This window comes from Oncorhynchus masou, chromosome 9, assembly GCF_036934945.1.
Source record: "Oncorhynchus masou masou isolate Uvic2021 chromosome 9, UVic_Omas_1.1, whole genome shotgun sequence".
Taxonomy (NCBI): domain Eukaryota; kingdom Metazoa; phylum Chordata; class Actinopteri; order Salmoniformes; family Salmonidae; genus Oncorhynchus; species Oncorhynchus masou.
The window spans coordinates 26425158-26444851 of NC_088220.1; the positions used below are offsets into that span (position 1 = coordinate 26425158).

At 45.0% G+C, this 19694-nt stretch overlaps 1 protein-coding gene across 3 annotated transcripts in view; it reads left to right on the top strand.

Annotated features, from left to right (window-relative positions):
- The window catches only part of LOC135545736 (bifunctional heparan sulfate N-deacetylase/N-sulfotransferase 1-like), an 87522-nt gene that overhangs the window by 64949 nt on the left and 2879 nt on the right, over positions 1-19694 (top strand). For all 3 annotated transcript variants that reach the window (XM_064973559.1, XM_064973561.1, XM_064973560.1), the window contains 12 exons: positions 1620-2705; positions 10404-10886; positions 13001-13088; positions 13366-13520; positions 14109-14294; positions 15606-15734; positions 15926-16108; positions 17156-17252; positions 17872-17995; positions 18401-18575; positions 19145-19425; positions 19589-19691. In XM_064973559.1, coding sequence (XP_064829631.1) covers positions 2148-2705; positions 10404-10886; positions 13001-13088; positions 13366-13520; positions 14109-14294; positions 15606-15734; positions 15926-16108; positions 17156-17252; positions 17872-17995; positions 18401-18575; positions 19145-19425; positions 19589-19691 — 2562 coding nt within the window. In that variant the 5' untranslated portion in view covers positions 1620-2147. The remainder of the gene's footprint in view (positions 1-1619; positions 2706-10403; positions 10887-13000; positions 13089-13365; positions 13521-14108; positions 14295-15605; positions 15735-15925; positions 16109-17155; positions 17253-17871; positions 17996-18400; positions 18576-19144; positions 19426-19588; positions 19692-19694) is intronic.

Consider the following 19694-nt stretch of genomic DNA (forward strand, 5'->3'; position numbering starts at 1 on the left):
TTTCGATAACGTTATATGATTAGTGTGATTTAATTAGCAAAACAATATTCTAAGAAGGGTAAGAATTGGCTTCTCAAAGCCACATCTGTGGCTGAGTAATATGTTGAACCTTCTATTAAAGCAGCAGAACCTCCACCCACCTGAGAAAACCTTACTACTCTCTCGAAGCGACTCGTCCTCTGCTTTGCTTTTCAGCAGCCTCTGCGCTGTGCCGCAGCGGCTAATCTTGTTTTTATATGCCGTGGCACGGACCTTGCTCCTGACAGAAGGAACGGGAGTCTTCAGCATAGCAGGGCTGTGTGTTTTTCTGTCTGATCTCGAGCGTTACTTTCTCTCCACACCCACCTCTTTTCAACAGCCTCTTTTTACGTTTAAAAACTCTGGTCCTATGAAGGGAAATTTGGAAGCGGCTCAGTTGGAGGTGTGATATCCTCCACGGCAGCAGCACGACTCGGGAGGGAGATTTGGGCATCTTTGAAGATTGTGACTGAAGAAGGAATACCAGAGGGACTTTACAATAATGTATAGCCTAGTACCCACAGTTGATTGTTTTGTATGGAGAGATTTGAGGAATGTATCCATGGTATTCCACAGGGAATTCTCTATGGAATGATGTTGAGCTTCCCTTCATGGAATACCATGAGGAATTCTATGCGGAACCATGGGATGATATCAGATATCTACTCATGTGTTGTGAAGTGTTATGCTTTGTGGTGTCCGGTAGTAAACCTTCTCTCCCTTTAACGTCTTTTGGATTGCATTATGAATGATATCGGCAAAATGCATGCGGTAAGTGATTGGTATGCTCAGTGTCGATTCATTTCCGGTTTATCGTCCCAGCTCTACCGGAGTACTTTGAGTACAGCAGTCAGTGGTCAATAATACACTTCTCTAGTATTTCTTTCTCTATGAGAAATGAGAATGGTTTTATGTAGGTGAAACTTTTGAAACTGGGACTGTATCCTCAGAGATCAGAGCACGGTCAGTAACAGCCAATAAGACACTGGTGTAATTTGATTGGGTTAATTAGCTTGCACATCCAACGCAGATGCAGTGTGATAGCACGGTGTGCTATTTAGATATATAAGTTCCCATTGGTTTCTGTCTGTCCCTGTCCGCTGGCTTCATTTCTTTTGGGTTACGGTTTGGCTGCTTGTTTCTCTCCCCTCCCCTCTGATCCTATGTGTGTTTGAGGGACAGGAGGTGAGTTTCCCCAAGGGCCATGGCTTCACTTTACATGCAGCCACAGAGCCCTCTCTGAACAGACTGGCTTAGCAGCTCGCCTCCAGTTTCTTTTCTCTCTCTCTCTCACTCGCTCTCTTTCTCCCTCTCTCTTTCTCTCTCTCCGTCTATCGATTGTGTGTGTGAGGGCCAAGAGTGGGGTGCTGTGTGTGTGTGTGTGTGTGTTGGGGGTTTTGGCAGCTCTAATAGCGTGCGTAGGTGAATGCAACGACTGCTTTTAAAATGAACTTTCAGAGGAGCACCGGCGCTGTATCCTACACCTCTCCCACACACGTAAACAAACAACAAATATGGCATGAATGTGAGTTATGAAAAGGGAATGTGCTTTGCCCTCTTGTTTCATTTTTTTTTTATATTTCTTTCTTGTTTCATTCTAGGTCATAACCACAAACCATCCAGGAGAATGTTGCTATTGGGATGACCTTTGTGACCTCACCATTGCCCGCCCCCGTAAAGATCAACCACCAATCAGGAACCCTGAGGGATGTGGTTGGCTGGTTCCAGTGATGGACAGGTGACCAGCCAGACCTCTAGCTGCACCCTCCTGCTCTGATTCCCCCTCTCCTTCCCCCCTCCCCTCTCTCCCTGGCGTGCAGTGCCAGCTCCCCCCACCAGGACGGAGACCCCCCACATCTCTGCCATGGTGACATAATCAGCAACACAGCATGTGGGAGAACCAATATGGTGAAACCGTCTCATTTCTATCCCCAGTAGCTGCTCAAGCTGCTGCTGCTACTGTTACTTCTATAGCCTGTGGATTACTAACCAGAAGACTGGAAAAAACAACACTGACTTGGGACTGATTTATTTCTGCTAAGCCTACCCTAGGCTAGCCTACACTATCCTGTCCTACCCTACCAACAAGCCCGTTTCGGTCAGTAGTTCAGCCGGGTCAGGCGTTGTGCATGACGATGCTGGGATGTGTGTCCCGCCTGCGTCGGCTGGTCCGTCTTGTCTGCCACCTCCCCCTCCAGACCTCCCTGCTCCTCCTCTTCCTCTTCTGCACCGTCAGCGTCTTCGTCTCCGCATACTTCCTGTACGGTGCGAAACAGGAGCTCGAGCACTCAGGAGGGGGCTTGGCTGGTGGCGAGGTGGCGTCGGCCGTCTACGATGACCTCCGGGTGAGCCCGTCGCGCCTGCTCCCATTGCGGGTGGTGTCTGGGGGGCCCGGGGGCGAAGGAGGGGTGAGGACAGACCCTGTGGTGCTGGTGTTTGTAGAGAGCCAGTACTCTCAGCTGGGCCAGGATATCGTGGCCATCCTGGAGTCGGGGCGTTTCCGGTACCGGACGGAGATCTCTCCCGGTAAAGGGGACATGCCCACGTTAACTGATAAGGAGCACGGACGCTTCACGCTGGTCATCTATGAGAACATCCTGAAGTACGTTAACCTGGACGCCTGGAACAGAGAGCTGCTGGACAAGTACTGTGTGGAATACGGAGTGGGCATCATCGGCTTCTTTAAGGTCAGAGTCCGTAGTTGCTACATACATTTTTGGCCTTTTAGCTCTAGCATATATTGTTATCAGATGATAACTCCACCTATAAACATTATTTAATAAATAGGATGAAAAAGGTAAATCTCATGATCTGAACATGTTCTCATGCTGATCTGAACATGTTCTCATGCTGATCTGAACATGTTCTCATGCTGATCTGAACATGTTCTCATGCTGATCTGAACACGTTCTCATGCTGATCTGAACACGTTCTCATGCTGATCTGAACACGATCTCATGCTGATCCGAACACGATCTCATGCTGATCCGAACACGTTCTCATGCTGATCCGAACACGTTCTCATGCTGATCCGAACACGTTCTCATGCTGATCCGAACATGTTGTCATGCTGATCCGAACATGTTGTCATGCTGATCTGAACATGTTGTCATGCAGATCTGAACACGTTCTCATGCTGATCCCAACACAATCTCATGCTGGTCCCAACACGTTCTCATGCTGGTCCCAACACGTTCTCATGCTGGTCCCAACACAATCTCATGCTGGTCCCAACACGTTCTCATGCTGGTCCCAACACGTTCTCATGCTGGTCCCAACACAATCTCATGCTGATCCCAACACAATCTCATGCTGATCCCAACACAATCTCATGCTGATCCCAACACAATCTCATGCTGATCCCAACACGTTCTCATGCTGATCCCAACACAATCTCATGCTGATCCCAACACAATCTCATGCTGGTCCCAACACGTTCTCATGCTGGTCCCAACACGTTCTCATGCTGATCCCAACACAATCTCATGCTGATCCCAACACAATCTCATGCTGATCCCAACACGTTCTCATGCTGGTCCCAACACAATCTCATGCTGATCCCAACACGTTCTCATGCTGATCCCAACACAATCTCATGCTGGTCCCAACACGTTCTCATGCTGGTCCCAACACGTTCTCATGCTGGTCCCAACACGTTCTCATGCTGGTCCCAACACGTTCTCATGCTGGTCCCAACACGTTCTCATGCTGGTCCCAACACGTTCTCATGCTGGTCCCAACACGTTCTCATGCTGGTCCCAACACATTCTCATGCGGATCCCAACACAATCTCATGATTTCATTCATTTCACAATATAAGAAATCAACATTTTAGATATTTCTTGGACAATTGACATTTTGGATGGACATTTGAAAACTGTGTGGAAATAATAAGTATTTTTCATTTCCCTAATCTATTATATCGGCAGATACTGTATATTGGTATCGGTAAGTGTTGTCCCCCAAATATCGGTATCGGACAAACAAAAAACAAATCAGTTAGCTCTATAAATGAATGATATATATCCACTGATTGGTGAAGAGTATACAGTTGAAGTCATAAGTTAACATACACCTTAGCCAAATATATTTAAACTCAGTTTTTCACAATTCCTGATATTTAATCAGTTAGGATCACCACTTTATTTTAAGAATGTGAATTGTCAGAATAATAGTAGAGGGAATTATTTATTTCAGCTTTTATTGCTTTCATCACATTCCCAATGGGTCAGACGAGTACATACACTCAATTAGTATTTGGCAGCATTGCCTTTAAATTGTTTAACTTGAGTCAAACAATTCAGGTAGCCTTCCACAAGCTTCCCACAATAAGTTGGGTGAATTTTGGCCCATTCCTCCTGACAGAGCTGGTGTAACTGAGTCATGTTTGTAGGCCTCCTGCCTCGTACACGCTTTTTCAGTTCTTCCCACAAATTTCCTATGGGATTGAGGTCAGGGCTTTGTGATGGCCACTCAAATACCTAGACTTTGTTGTCCTTAAGCCCTTTTGCCACAATTTTGGAAGTATGCTTGGGGTCATTGTCCATTTGGAAGACCCATTTGCGACCAAGCCTCAACTTCCTGAATGATGTCTTGAGATGTTGCTTCAATATATCCACATAATATTCCATCCTTATGATTCCATCAATTTTGTGAAGTGCACCAGTCCCTCCTGCAGCAAAGCACCCCCACAACATGATGCTGCAACCCCCGTGCTTCACGGCTGGGATGGTGTTCTTCGGCTTGCAAGCCTTCCCCTTTTTCCTCCAAACATAACGATGGTCATTATGGCCACACAGTTCTAATTTTTTTCATCAGACCAGAGGACATTTCTCCAAAAAGTACGATCTTTGTCCCCATGTGCAGTAGCATTCCATAGTCTGGCATTTTTATGGTGGTTTTGGAGCAGTGGCTTCTTCCTTGCTAAATGGCCCTTCAGGTTATGTCGATATAGGACTCCTTATACTGTGAATATAGATAATTTTATACCTGTTTCCTCCAGCATCTTCACAAGGTTCTTTGCTGTTGTTTTGGGATTGATTTGCACTTCTCATACCAAAGTGCGTTCATCTCTAGGAGACAAGGCGTCTCCTTCCTGAGCGGTGTGACGGCTGCGTGGTCCCATGGTGTTTATACTTGCGTGCTATTGTTTGTACAGATGAACGTGGTACCTTCAGGCATTTGGAAATTTCTCCCAAGGATGAACCAGACTAGTGGAGGTCTACAATTTTTTTTCTGGGTCTTGGCTGATTTCTTTTGATTTTCCCATGATGTCAAGCAGAGAGACACTGAGTCAAAGGTAGGCATTGAAATACATCCACAGTTACACCTCCAATTGACTCAAATCATGTCAATTAGCCTATAAAGAAGCTTCTGAAGCCTGTATTTTCAGGAATTTGACCCACTGGAATTGTGATACAGTGAGTTATAAGTTAAATAATCTGTCTGTAAACAATTGTTGGAAAAAATGACTTGTGTCATGCACAAAGTAGATGTCCTAACCAACTTGCCAAAACTATAGTTTGTTAACAAGAAATTTGTGGAGTGGTTGAAAAACTAGTTTTAATGACTCCAACCTAAGTGTATGTCAACTTCTGACTTCAACTGTATACCCACTGATTGTTGACGAGTATAACTTATAAATTAATGATATATACCCATTGATTGTTGAAGAATATACACTAATTGTTGAAGAATATACACTAACCAGTCAAAAGTTTTAGAACACCTACTCATTCAAGGGTTTTCTTAATTATTAGTATTTTCTACCTTGTATAATAATAGTAAAGACATCACAACTATGAAATAACACATGGAATCATGTCGTAACCAAAAAAGTGCTAAACAAATCTAAATATATTTTATATTTGAGATTCTTCAAATAACCACCCTTTGCCTTGATGACAGCTTTACAGACTCTTGTCATTCTCTCGACCAGCTTCATGAGGTAGTCACCTGGAATATATTTTAATTATCAGGTGTGCCTTGTTAAAGGTAAATTTGTGGAATTTCTTTCCTTCTTTCCAAGAGGTTAATGCGTTTGAGCCAATCAGTTGTGTTGTGACAAGGTGTGTGGGGGGGGAGGGGTTATACAGAAGATAGTCGTATTTAGTAAAAGTCTATGGCAAGAACAGCTCAAATGGCAAGAACAGCTCAAATAAGCAAAGAGAAATGACAGTCCATTATTACTTTACGACATGAAGGTCAGGCAATGTGGAACATTTCAAGAACTTTGAAAGTTTCTTCAGGTGCAGTCGCAAGAACCTTCAAGTGCTGTGATGAAACTGGCTCTCATGAGGACCGCCACAGGAAGAAAAGACCCAGACTTACCTCTGCTTCAGAGGATAGGTTCATTAGGTACCAGCCTCAGAAATTGCAGCCTAAATAAATGCTTCACAGAGTTCAAGTAACAGACACATCTCAACATCAACTGTTCAGAGGAGACTGTGAATCAGGCCTTCATGGTCGAATTGCTGCAAAGAAATGACACCAATAATAAAAAGAGGCTTGCTTGGGCCAAGAAACACATGCAATGGACATTAGACAGTTGATAATTTGTCCTTTGGTCTGGCGTCCAAATTGGAACTTTTTTGTTCCAACTGCCGTGTCTTTGTGAGACGCGGTGTGGGTGAACGGATGATCTCCGCATGTGTATTGCCAACCATAAAGCACGGAGGAGGAGGTGTTATGGTGTGGGGGTGCTTTGCTGGTGACACTGTCTGTGATTTACAGTGAGGGGAAAAAAGTATTTGATCCCCTGCTGATTTTGTACGGTTTGCCGACTGACAAAGAAATGATCAGTCTATAATTTTAATGGTTGGTTTATTTGAACAGTGAGAGACAATAACAACAACAAAATCCAGAAAATGCATGTCAAAAATGTTAGAAATTGTTTTGCATTTTAATGAGAGAAATAAGTATTTGACCCCCCCTCAATCAGAATGATTTCTGGCTCCCAGGTGTCTTTTATACAGGTAACGAGCTGAGATTAGGAGCACACTCTTAAAGGGAGTGCTCCTAATCTCAGTTTGTTACCTGTATAATAGACACCTTTCCACAGAAGCAATCAATCAGATTCCAAACTCTACACCATTGGCTAAGACCAAAGAACTATCCAAGGATGTCAGGGACAAGATTGTAGACCTACACAAGGCTGGAATGGCTTACAAGACCATCGCCATGCAGCTTGGTGAGAAGGCGACAACAGTTGATGCGATTATTCGCAAATGGAAGAAACACAAAATAACTGTCAATCTCCCTCGGCCTGGAGCTCCATGCAAGATCTCACTTCGTAGAGTTGCAATGATCATGAGAACGGTGAGGAATCAGCCCAGAACTACACGGGAGGATCTTGTCAATGATCTCAAAACAGCTGGGACCATAGTCACCAAGAAAACAATTGGTAACACACTACGCCGTGAAGGACTGAAATCCTGCAGCACCCGCAAGGTCCCCCTGCTCAAGAAAGCACATGTACATGCCCGTCTGAAGTTTGCCAATGAACATCTGAATGATTCAGAGGACAACTGGGTGAAAGTGTAGTGGTCAGATGAGACCAAAATGGAGCTCTTCGGCATCAACTCAACTCGCCGTGTTTGGAGGGGGAGGAATGCTGCCTATGACACCAAGAACACCATCCCCACCATCAAACGTGGAGGTGGAAACATTATACTTTGGGGGTATTTTTCTGCTAAGGGGACAGGACAACTTCACCGCATCAAAGGGACGATGGACGGGGCTATGTACCGTCAAATCTTGGGTGAGAACCGCCGTCCCTCAGCCAGGGCATTGAAAATGGGTCGTGGATGGGTATTCCAGCATGACAATGACCCAAAACACACGGCCAAGGCAACAAAGGAGTGGCTCAAGAAGAAGCACATTAAGGTCCAGGAGTGGCCTAGTCAGTCTCCAGACCTTAATCCCATAGAACATCTGTGGAGGGAGCTGAAGGTTCGAGTGCCAAACGTCAGCCTCGAAACCTTAATGACTTGGAGAATATCTGCAAACAGGAGTGGGACAAAATCCCTCCTGAGATGTGTGCAAACCTGGTGGCCAACTACAAGAAACGTCTGACCTCTGTGGTTGCCAACAAGGGTTTTGCCACCAAGTACTAAGTCATGTTTTCCAGAGGGGTCAAATACTTATTTCCCTCATTAAAATGCAAATAAATGTATAACATTTTTGACATGCATTTTTCTGGATTTTTGTTGTTGTTATTCTGTCTCTCACTGTTCAAATAAACCTACCATTAAAATTATAGACTGATCATTTCTTCGTCAGTGGGCAAACTGTACAAAATCAGCAGGAGATCAAATACTTTTTTCCCTCACTCTATTTAAAATTCAAGGCACACTTAACCAGCGTGGCTACCACAGCATTCTGCAGCGATACTCCATCTCATCTGGTTTGGGTTTAGTGGGACTATCATTTGTTTTTCAACAGGACAATGACCAAACACACCTTCAGGGTGTGTAAGGGCTATTTTACCAAGAAGGAGAGGGATGGAGTGCCCTATCAGATGACCTGGCCTCCACAATCCCCCGACCTCAACCCAATTGAGATGGTTTGGGATGAGTCGGACCACAGAGTGAAGGAAAAGCAGCCAGCTCAGTATATGTGTTCACTATTATTCTACAATTAAGAAAATAAAGAAAAACCTTTGAATGAGTAGGTGTTCTAAATCTTTTGACCGGTAGTGTAGCTCATAAATTAATGACATATACCCATTGATATTTAAAGAATATAACTTCAAATGCCTCGTGAGGTTAGATCGACTGTTGTACCCCATCAGAACCCAAAATATAAGCTTGTAAGTGTAGACATGGTTACAACTTTAATTTTAATGATGTGGATGGTCCTTGCATCCATATCTCTTCTGGCCCATCCCACAGTTTGTTTTTTTTGGCCAAAACAGAGGTGGCGTGATGCTTGGTTATTGTTTCATTTAAGGGTTCTAGGGTTAGTACTATGTCTTCCAGGTCAGAAACACCCTACTGAGTTTCTCTCGATCTCCACCTCTCCATCTGTCTATCAGAACATCTCTCTTCATTCCTCTTTCCTCCCTAACGGAATAGATATTACTGACATCCTCAGAGTGAGAAAGACTTGTCTGTCTCTCTCTGTCTCATGCTCTTGCTTTTTCTTCCTCTTCTTCTCTCTTTCTCTCTCTGTCTCTCTCATGCGCTGTCTCATTCTCTCTCTTTCTTCCTCTCTGTGTCTCTCTCTCTTGTGTGCTGTCTCTCTCCTTCTTCCTCTCTCTCTTGCTCTCTCTCTCTGTCTCTTTCTCTCCCTCTCTCGCTCTCTCTCTTCTCTCTGTCTCTCTCACTGGTCCTCTGTCTCTCATGCTCTCAATTCAATTCAATTTGCTTTATTGGCATGCCGTAACAATGTACATATTGCCAAAGCTTACTTTGGATATTTACAATATGAAAATAATAAGAATCAAAATTGTCAACGGGACAACAGTAACAACAATAACCAAGGGTCAAAATGAGCATACATTGAACAGTAACAATAAGCATACAGTAGAGTACATGTGCAGGTTGATTAGTCTGTCAGACTCTGTCCCTCATCTTATAGCAGGCTCTCTCTGTCTCATGTGCTCTCACTCTTGCTCTCTGTCTCTCTCATTCTCTCTCTTTCTCTCTCTCACTGTCTCTCTCTCTCTTCCTCTCTCTCTACTCCTCTATCTTAGTAATCCAAGTAGAGCCTGGTAACCAAAGTACAGTTTGCAGGTCTTGTGAAAGAGCAGGGGTAGAGGGAGGAGTGGTAGGTGGGTAAGCATGAATACCTGGTCAATCTAGTGGGGTTTGTGATCAGTCTATCAGGGATAGAAAGTGAGGGTGAGAAATGAATCTCAATGACATCAATGTTGAACAGGAATATGTTTCATACTTCCGTGGGCATTGGGGGAAAGTTGCTTTAATATTTTTTTGTGTGTGTGGGTGAGTGTTAACTTAATAACATTGTTTTCTTAGACGCCCACACAGCCATGTAAGATAGTTATTGACTAAGCCTCCAGTGAGTGAGTGAGGGAGGGTGGGTGGGAGGGAGGGAGGGAGGGAGGGAGGGAGGGAGGGAGGATTGGGAGAGGCAGTTTAGGAGAAAGAGATTGGACATCCATAGGATCTAATGAATTGAATTACCACCCCCTTCATCTCTATAGAATGTATTTCATAGTCAAGCTTATTCAATAGGGTGACACTTGGAAATGTATTCCACAGAGCTAAAAGGATTTTCTATTCCACATGATTGGAAGTTTTGTCCATTCAATGCAATGCAACAGATTTCTATCGACAATGATCTGAATAGAATTTACTGGAATGAAATTGTAACTCTCTGTCCCTTCTTGATGATGTAATTGACCACCCTCCTCCCTCATGTAGGCCAATGAGAATAGCCTGCTGAGTGCCCAGCTCAAAGGCTTCCCCCTCTTCCTCCACTCCAACCTGGGCCTGAAAGACTGCACGGTCAACTCCAAGTCCCCCCTCCTCTTCATCACGCGCTCCGGCCAACCCCTCCCAGGCCCCCTCCCCGGTGACGACTGGACCGTCTTTCAGTCCAACCACTCCACCTACGAGCCCGTCCTCCTGGCCAAGACCCAGTCCGCAGAGAGTGTCCCCTCACTGGGTACGACGGTCGCACTGCTTCCCTCCGTGGTGCAGGACCTGGGGCTCCATGATGGGATCCAGAGGGTTCTGTTTGGGAACAACCTCAACTTCTGGCTGCACAAGCTGGTGTTTGTGGACGCGGTGGGCTTCCTGACGGGAAAGAGGCTCTCTCTCTCCCTGGAGCGACACCTACTGGTCGATATAGATGACATCTTTGTTGGGAAGGAGGGCACGAGGATGAAGGTGGATGATGTTAAGGTGATATATACTTGGAAACATTGGAAATTGACATTTCTTTATTCTATCTCTGACACCTTGTAATTATGCTGCATTATATGTTTGTAATGAAGCATTGTTAGGCAGGTATCGTGCATTCGGAAAGTATTCAGACCCACATTTTGTTACGTTACAGACTTATTCTAAAATGTATTAAATGTATTTTTAACCTCAGCAATCTACGTACAATACCCCATAATTACGAAGAAAAAATAGTTTTTTAGAAATTTTATGTTTAAAACATTTAAAACTGATATCACAAATGCATAAGTATTCAGACCTTTGTTCAAGCATCTTTGGCAGCGATTACAGCCTCGACTCTTCTTGGGCATGACGCTACAAGCTTGGCACACCTGTATTTGGGGAGTTTCTACCATTCTTCTCTGCAGATCCTCTCAAGCTCTGTCAGGTTGGATGGGGAGCATTGCTGCATAGAAATGTTCAGGACTCTCCAGAGATGTTCGATCAGGTTCAAGTCCAGGCTCTGGCTAGGCCACACAAGCACATTCAGAGACTTGTCCCGAAGCCATTCCTGCATTGTCTTGACTGTGTGCTTAGGGTCATTGTCCTGTTGGAAGGTGAACCTTAGACCCAGTCAGATGTCCCGAGCACTCTGGAGCAGGTTTTCATCAAGGATCTCAGTTAATCTTTCAATCCTGACTAGTTTTCCAGTCCCTGCCGCTGAAAAACATCTCCACAGCATGATGCTGTTACCACCATGCTTCACCGTAGGGATGGTGCCAGGTTTCCACCAGATGTGATGCTTGGCATTCAAGCCAAAGAGTTCAATCTTGGTTTCATCAGACCAGAGAATCTTGTTTCTCCTGGTCTGAGAGTCCTTTAGGTGCCCTTTGGCAAACTCCAAGCGGGCTGTCATGTGCCTTTTACTGAGAAGTGGCTTCCGTCTGGCCACTCTACCATAAAGGCCTGATTGGTGGAGGGCTGCAGATGATTGTCCTTCTGGAAGGTTATTTCATTTCACTCTGGAGCTCTGTCAGAGTTACTATCGGGTTCTTGGTCACCTCCCTGACCAGGCCCTTCTCCTCCGATTGCTCAGTTTGGCCAGGCGGCCAGCTCTAGGAAGAGTCTTGGTGGTTCCAAACTTGTATAATTTAAGAACGATGGAGGCCACTATGTTCTTGGGGACATTCAATGCTGCAGAAATGTTTTGGTGCCCTTCTCCAGATCTGTGCCTCGAGACAATCCTGTTTCGGAGCTCTACGGACAATTCCTTCGACATCATGGCTTGGTTTTAGCTGTGACCTTCACTGTCAACTGTGGGACCTTATATAGACAGGCATGTGCCTTTCCAAATCATGTCCATTCAATTGAATTTTTCACATGTATTGTTTTATATTTTTTTTTTTGCAAAATTGGCTAAAAACCTGTTTTCACTTTGTTGTTATGGGGTATTGTGTGTAGACTGATGGATTGTTTATATATTTGTATTTATTTTTAGAACAAGGCTGTAAAGTCACAATGTGGAAAAGGGGGAAGGGGTCTGAACACTTTGCGAAGACACCGTAAGTGGGTTGGTACAGCACATGACAGGCATCTTGCCGCTCCTAGTATTATATTAAACCTATTCTCTCCCTCCACCCCCTCTCTCTCTGTATTCATCTCAGTAGGCTCCTCAGAGTTGACAGGTGTTCTGATAGGGCGGCACACTCTCTCAAGAACCATATCCATTCATATTTCAACACAGAATATGACTTTTTTTGGTTGTCTGTGTTGTTCTGCATCCCTCATCAGAGTTGTACCTCCTCTCATGTGCTGGGGTAGAACATTAGAATACCAGGACTATATCAAGGCTTCCTTCATCTCTTGGCATCTGAACAGTGAGGTTATGGAAGGAACCTGACACGGCAGGAGAGGGATACTGGGAGAAAGAGAGAGATGAAGCGTGGATTCATATACAGAGAATAAATTAAACAAACTCAAATCAGAGGAGAGAGATCTCAAGCGGAATGGAGGAGAGAATAGAGGCCACCAGGGGTTGATGAGGATGTGAACGGGGAGAGTTACAGACCAACAAGATGAGGTGTGTGTATGTGTGTGTGTTGCCCTGCTCACCCCCACACCCCTCCCTGTGTCAGGCCCTGTTGGAGACCCAGCGAGAGCTGCGTAACCATGTACCCAACTTCACCTTCAACCTGGGCTATTCAGGGAAGTTCTTCCATGCAGGTAAGACAGAAGGGAGCCTGCGGTATGAAACTCGCACCAGCATTAATGTACACACTTCACAGGTTCTTATGGGATTGCATTAACAAATCCAAGCAGTATACATATTGCTTTTATAACTTGAGGACATACACCACACTGTTCATCAAAAAAAGTTTTTCTCCCTCTTTCTGTCTCTTCATTCTTTCGCTGCTACTCTCCTGCTCCGTCCCTGTCCTCCCTCTGCACACCTCCCATCCTCTTACCTTTTCTCCTCTCATCCATCTCCCTATATGTCCAGGGTCAGATGAGGAGGACCTGGGGGATGACCTGCTCCTCTCCTACGTCAAGGAGTTCTGGTGGTTCCCCCACATGTGGAGCCACATGCAGCCCCACCTCTTCCACAACCAGTCAGTGCTAGCTGAACAGATGCTGCTCAACAAGAGGTTCGCTATGGTGAGTCGCTGTCTGTCTGGGGGCTAGCAGTGCGATGCTAACAGTTAGCCCAGATCACTGTGTTGTTCCTCATTAGAAATGCTGACGTTAGCCTAATCTCGGTTAATCCAGAACTAAAGTATTGTGTAATTGGTCAGATGCTTGATTAAGTTCTGGGTCCATACTTGTTAAGAGAAGAGCTAGAACGTGGATCGGAACTGGAGCGTAGAGCTCCATCCTCTCACTTTGTATGTTACGGGCTGAATGTCCCCTCCCCTTCTGAAATTCTAACGATGCTAACACCTCTGAAATGATGACTTGTCGAAAGCACCAGAACTAATGCTGCTCTTTATCTCACACATCCTGTTGTATCATGACAATCTACGGTACAATTTATGTGCTGTATTGGGCTAGCCTTATCATTGCTAATGAGGAGCAATACTGTGAGGGCTTGTGCTGAATGAGAGAAATCACTTGGTCATGAGTTCTGTGTGTCAGGTCATATCAGTCTGACTCCTGGCTGTGATTTTAATTATGATTCCTTCTTCCTACCTATCTTCTATCTGTCTCTCCTCTACCCCTCTTCTGCCTCCCCCCCTCTCTTTCCAGGAGCACGGTATCCCCACTAACATGGGCTATGCGGTGGCACCCCACCACTCTGGGGTGTACCCGGTCCACCTGCAGCTGTACGATGCCTGGAAGAAGGTGTGGGGCATCAGGGTGACCAGCACAGAGGAGTACCCCCACCTCAAACCTGCCCGCTTCAGACGAGGATTCATACACAGCGGTATCAGCGTGAGTCACAGGGGACCCTACTGACGGTTACTCTATTCAATTCAATTCAAGGGCTTTATTGACATGGGAAACATATGTTAACATTGCCAAAGCAAGTGAAGTAAATAATAAACAAAAGTGAAAAAAACAATACAAATTTACAGTAAAAATTACACGCACAGAGGTTCCACTCTCTCCGTCTCTGGGTTTGTTCTGTCTTCCTTTGCAGATCTGAAGTTACAGAATAGGTGTAAACAAGATGGTGCTGCCTTCTCATTTCCACTCTCTTCACCACCTTCTTAACTCTATTACCCCACCTATCTCACCACCTTCATAACTCTATTACCCCACCTATCTCACCACCTTCATAACTCTATTACCCCACCTATCTCACCACCTTCATAACTCTATTACCCCACCTATCTCACCACCTTCATAACTCTATTACCCCACCTATCTCACCACCTTCATAACTCTATTACCCCACCTATCTCACCACACTCTTTACATATCTCACCACCTTCATAACTCTATTACCCCACCTATCTCACCACCTTCATAACTCTAACCCCACCTATCTCACCACCTTCATAACTCTATTACCCCACCTATCTCACCACCTTCATAACTCTATTACCCCACCTATCTCACCACCTTCTTAACTCTATTACCCCACCTATCTCACCACCTTCATAACTCTATTACCCCACCTATCTCACCACCTTCATAACTCTATTACCCCACCTATCTCCACCTGACCCCCAGACACTACCAACCACCCTGACTGGCCCCTAGACACTGCCAACCACCCTCACTGGCGCCCAGACACTACCAACCACCCTCACTGGTCCCCAAACTGTACCAGACACTCTTGACTGGTCCCCAAACACTACCTCTTGGATACGCCTTTAACAATGCAACAACAACAACATCAACAACAGAGAGACTTTTCCCTCCACAACATAAACCCTGACGGCACACCACCAATACACAAGTTAATCTTCTTTAAAACACTATCTGAAACCCCAGTAGTACACTATGTTGTGCTGCCAGTAGGTTTTCCTCTCGTGCTGTCTGTCGGCATCTCTCTCTTCCTGTAGATGATTGATATTCAGATCCCCAGACTCTCTAGCTGCGTGTGTATTTTTAATGAATTCCATATAGGCTTTTCCAAATTATAATAATAATATGAAGATTATGAAAGCAAAAGTGTTGATATTGCCTGGGGTTTGGAATGTTTTGCATTGAATAGACCAGTGGTGCTGGTGTGTGTGCGTGCATGCTTGTGTGTGTGTCATTGCCTTATAAGTGTGTTTGTTTGTTTGTTTGCAGGTCTTGCCCAGGCAGACCTGTGGCCTGTTCACGCACACCATCTTCTATAAGGAGTACCCAGGCAGTCCCAACGAACTGGACAAACTCATTAACGGAGGAGAGCTGTTCCTCACTGTTCTACTCAACCCTGTGAGTTAACACACACACACACACTATACATCCAATCACTGCTGGCCACTCCCACTATCAGAATGGATTTAAGTTAAACTTTGTCCTTCCCTCTATCTGTCTCTCTGTCTCTGTCTCTCTCTCTCTTCCCTCCTCTCTCTCTCTCTCTCTCTCTCTCTTCCCCCCTCTCTCTTTCTCCCCCCCCCTCCCAGATCAGTATCTTCATGACCCACCTGTCTAACTACGGTAATGACCGGCTGGGCCTGTACACCTTTAAGAGCCTGGTGGCCTTCCTGCAAACCTGGACCAACCTGCGGCTGCAGACCCTGCCTCCCATCCAGCTGGCCCAGAGATACTTCAGCCTCTTCCCTAACGAGAGAGACCCACTCTGGCAGGTCAGTCTGTGGGACAGAGAGAGACTGGCTGGAACTGGATGTGTGCATTGACGAATACTGGGATATGATAAATATCTTGGGAAATCAACTACAAGTGGAAAAATCATGTTAGGTTGTATTTTGAGCGGAACATCCTTTTAACCTGACTGTACACAGCTTAGTCTCATTTAGATAGGCCTTTAACATGAGTCCTGTGTGGATCCTAGTCCTGTAGACCACAAGCTGCTGCCAAGTATTGTATTTGTGTTCAAAGGGCATCTCCATTGACCGTTCCAATGTAGCCGCACGTCCTCAGGATGTTGTATATATTTATTCAGGGTTCATTAATCCTTAAGAGTCTATTGACGCACCCATGCGTCAATCTAACATCATTTTAAAAAGCCCCTTCAAAATCCGTCAGTTTAAGCTTTTAGAGTCATCAGTTATTTTCACCGCATCTGCCAATGTTGGCCTTCTGCATCTGTGGGGGAAGGGGGCCGAGCTACAGCGGTTGGTCAGACCAGGAGACATCCCGATAATCTGTCTTCTCATGAAAGCGTCCGGTTGGACAAACTAATATGGACCCCTCTGTGGAAAGGGGAGACTCCCGAACACGATGGTGTTCTCCGTTTTGCTCTACATCCCCCACAAGTGTCAGGGGACTAATTTGAAGGTAACCCATACAAACGAATGGAAGAATGGATGTAGTTTTGTGTCCCAAAAAATAAGGGGTTAAATATGTTTTCAAAAAACAAAAATATTTCCTGAGCTTTCTTCTATCTCTTCAAAACATTAATCCTTATGATTTCTGTTTTGCCATTTATGAATGTGTTATTCAATGCGTTTCTATTGGCAGTGGTAAATAAAAACATTAATAGAAAAATGTTATACCTAAAGGGGTCCTAAAATTCTAAATAAAATAGCTAAATTATCCATGGAATGACCATCTTAAAACAATTTCATATGTTAGCTTAGTACCCAAGCCCCCCCAACGGCATAGAGTTTTAGAGGTTAAACAACTGGATACATGTAAGAATGACTAAGGACTCATAAACCCTGGTCCTACAGGATCCCTGCGAGGACAAAAGGCACAAGGACATCTGGTCAAAGGAGAAGACATGCGACCGTTTCCCCAAGCTGCTTGTCATTGGGCCTCAGAAGACAGGTGAGAGATGGAACACCAGAACCACCTAGTGGACATCACTTGCCATGACTCTGTCCACAATCTCACTTCTGCTCGCTCCCCATACCAAATGGCACCCTATTCCCTGTATAATGCACTACTCTTGACCAGAGCCATACCCTGGTCAAAAGTAGTGCATTATATAGGGAATAGGGTACCATTTGGGACGGAGCCTTGATTTCACCTCACTTGTGATTCACTTCCCTTCCTCCTATGTAATTATTGCAGTGATGAGTAGTTCGAGCTGACAGGTATTTGCTCTGGCCTGTGGGAGGTTTCTGAGACTTTGGTCTGCAGAGGAGGTGTTGTTCTCTCGGAGTTGCACATTCTCAGTACAGAACAAAATTACGGGAACTGGCCTGTCACACATGACCGACTGACACTATCTCCTCCGCAGAGAAAGCAGAAGGCGGTTTATGAGAAACACTCACCAACACTAATGGGAACAGGACACTCATGAGATGATTTATTTGATCATTCATTGTCATGGCTGCTGCAAAGTCAATGTTTTAATGCTTCAAAATATACACTCTCTCTTCACTGTCTCTCTCTCTCCCCGCTTCATCCCCCTTCCCTCCCTCTCCATCCCTCTCCATCCCAGGTTCTACAGCCCTCTACCTGTTCCTGGGCATGCACCCTGACCTGACCAGTAACTACCCCAACAAGGAGACCTTTGAGGAGATCCAGTTCTTCAACGGACACAACTACCACAGAGGCATCGACTGGTACGACTACCACAGAGAAAGAGCTCTGGGACGTATTCTTAAAGGGTCTCAGAGTAGGAGTGTTGATCTAGGATCAGCCCCCCCCCCCAATCCATCTAATCTTATTCCTTATGATCTAAAAATACAAAAGTGTACCCTTATAACCTTGGTTTTATGTTGTGGGGGGGGAACTAACTCAGTATTCAGTACTTTAAATGAGAGTCTGCTAAATTACTCAAATGTAAAACACTAAAATCAAATCGAAACTGTTTAGACATTATAACGGACCTACATTCTGTACCTTGTTGAAGACCAAGTTTGACATCCATTAAACATGCTTTCCAGTCCAGGGGTTGGCTTCTGTCAGTTTTCTGTTAGTGTATAGTTTAGTTAGTGTATCTGTTTTGTCTTTTGGTGAACACACAGGTACATGGAGTACTTCCCCCTGCCCTCCAACACCAGCTCAGACTACTACTTTGAAAAAAGTGCCAACTATTTTGACTCTGAGGTGGCAGCGGAGCGGGCGGCTGCCCTCTTGCCTAAATCCAAGATCATCACCATCCTCATCAACCCAGCTGACCGCGCTTACTCCTGGTACCAGGTTGGTTTATAACTCCTTATAACTGTTGTATATAATACATAATTACTACTCCTGGTACCAGGTTGGTTTATAACTCCTTATAACTGTTGTATATAATACATAATTACTACTCCTGGTACCAGGTTGGTGTATAACTCCTTATAACTGTTGTATATAATACATAATTACTACTCCTGGTACCAGGTTGGTTTATAATATTGCTGTATATTACTACTCCTGGTACCAGGTCTGTACGATACATAACTATTCCTCAGTATGACTGTCATGTTCTAATCCTACGTCATGATCTAATCCTACGTCATGATCTAATCCTACGTCAGGTTCTAATCCTACGTCAGGTTCTAATCCTACTTCAGGTTCTAATCCTACGTCATGATCTAATCCTACGTCAGGTTCTAATCCTACGTCAGGTTCTAATCCTACGTCAGGTTCTAATCCTACGTCAGGTTCTAATCCTACGTCAGGATCTAATCCTACGTCAGGTTCTAATCCTACGTCAGGTTTTAATCCTACGTCAGGTTCTAATCCTACGACATGATCTAATCCTACGTCATGTTCTAATCCTACAGCACCAGCGCGCTCATGACGACCCAGTGGCTCTGAAATACTCCTTCCATGATGTTATCGTGGCTACCCATGATGCCCCGGTGAGATTGCGTGTGCTCCAGAACCGTTGCTTGGTGCCGGGCTGGTACGCCATCCACCTAGAGAGATGGCTCAACCACTACCACTCCAGTCAGGTCTTGGTTCTGGATGGGCAGCAGCTGAAGACTGAGCCGGCCTCAGTCATGGACAGGATCCAGAGGTTTTTGGGCCTGGTCAACACAGTCAACTACCACAGGATCCTAGCGTGAGTCACTTCACAGAGCAGAGCAGATAACTTCCCTAGCCACTTACCTCCATATGGCAATACGGGCTTAGATGTATTGTAACCACAATCATTTAAAAATGCAAATGGTCCTGTGCATTTAAAACTGAGGCTCCCAGATTAAGATATAATGTGTTTTCTCCAGGTTTGACCCCAACAAAGGCTTCTGGTGTCAGCTGCTGGAGGGAGGGAAGACCAAGTGTCTGGGGAAGAGCAAGGGGCGGAGGTACCCTGACATGGACCCTGAGGTA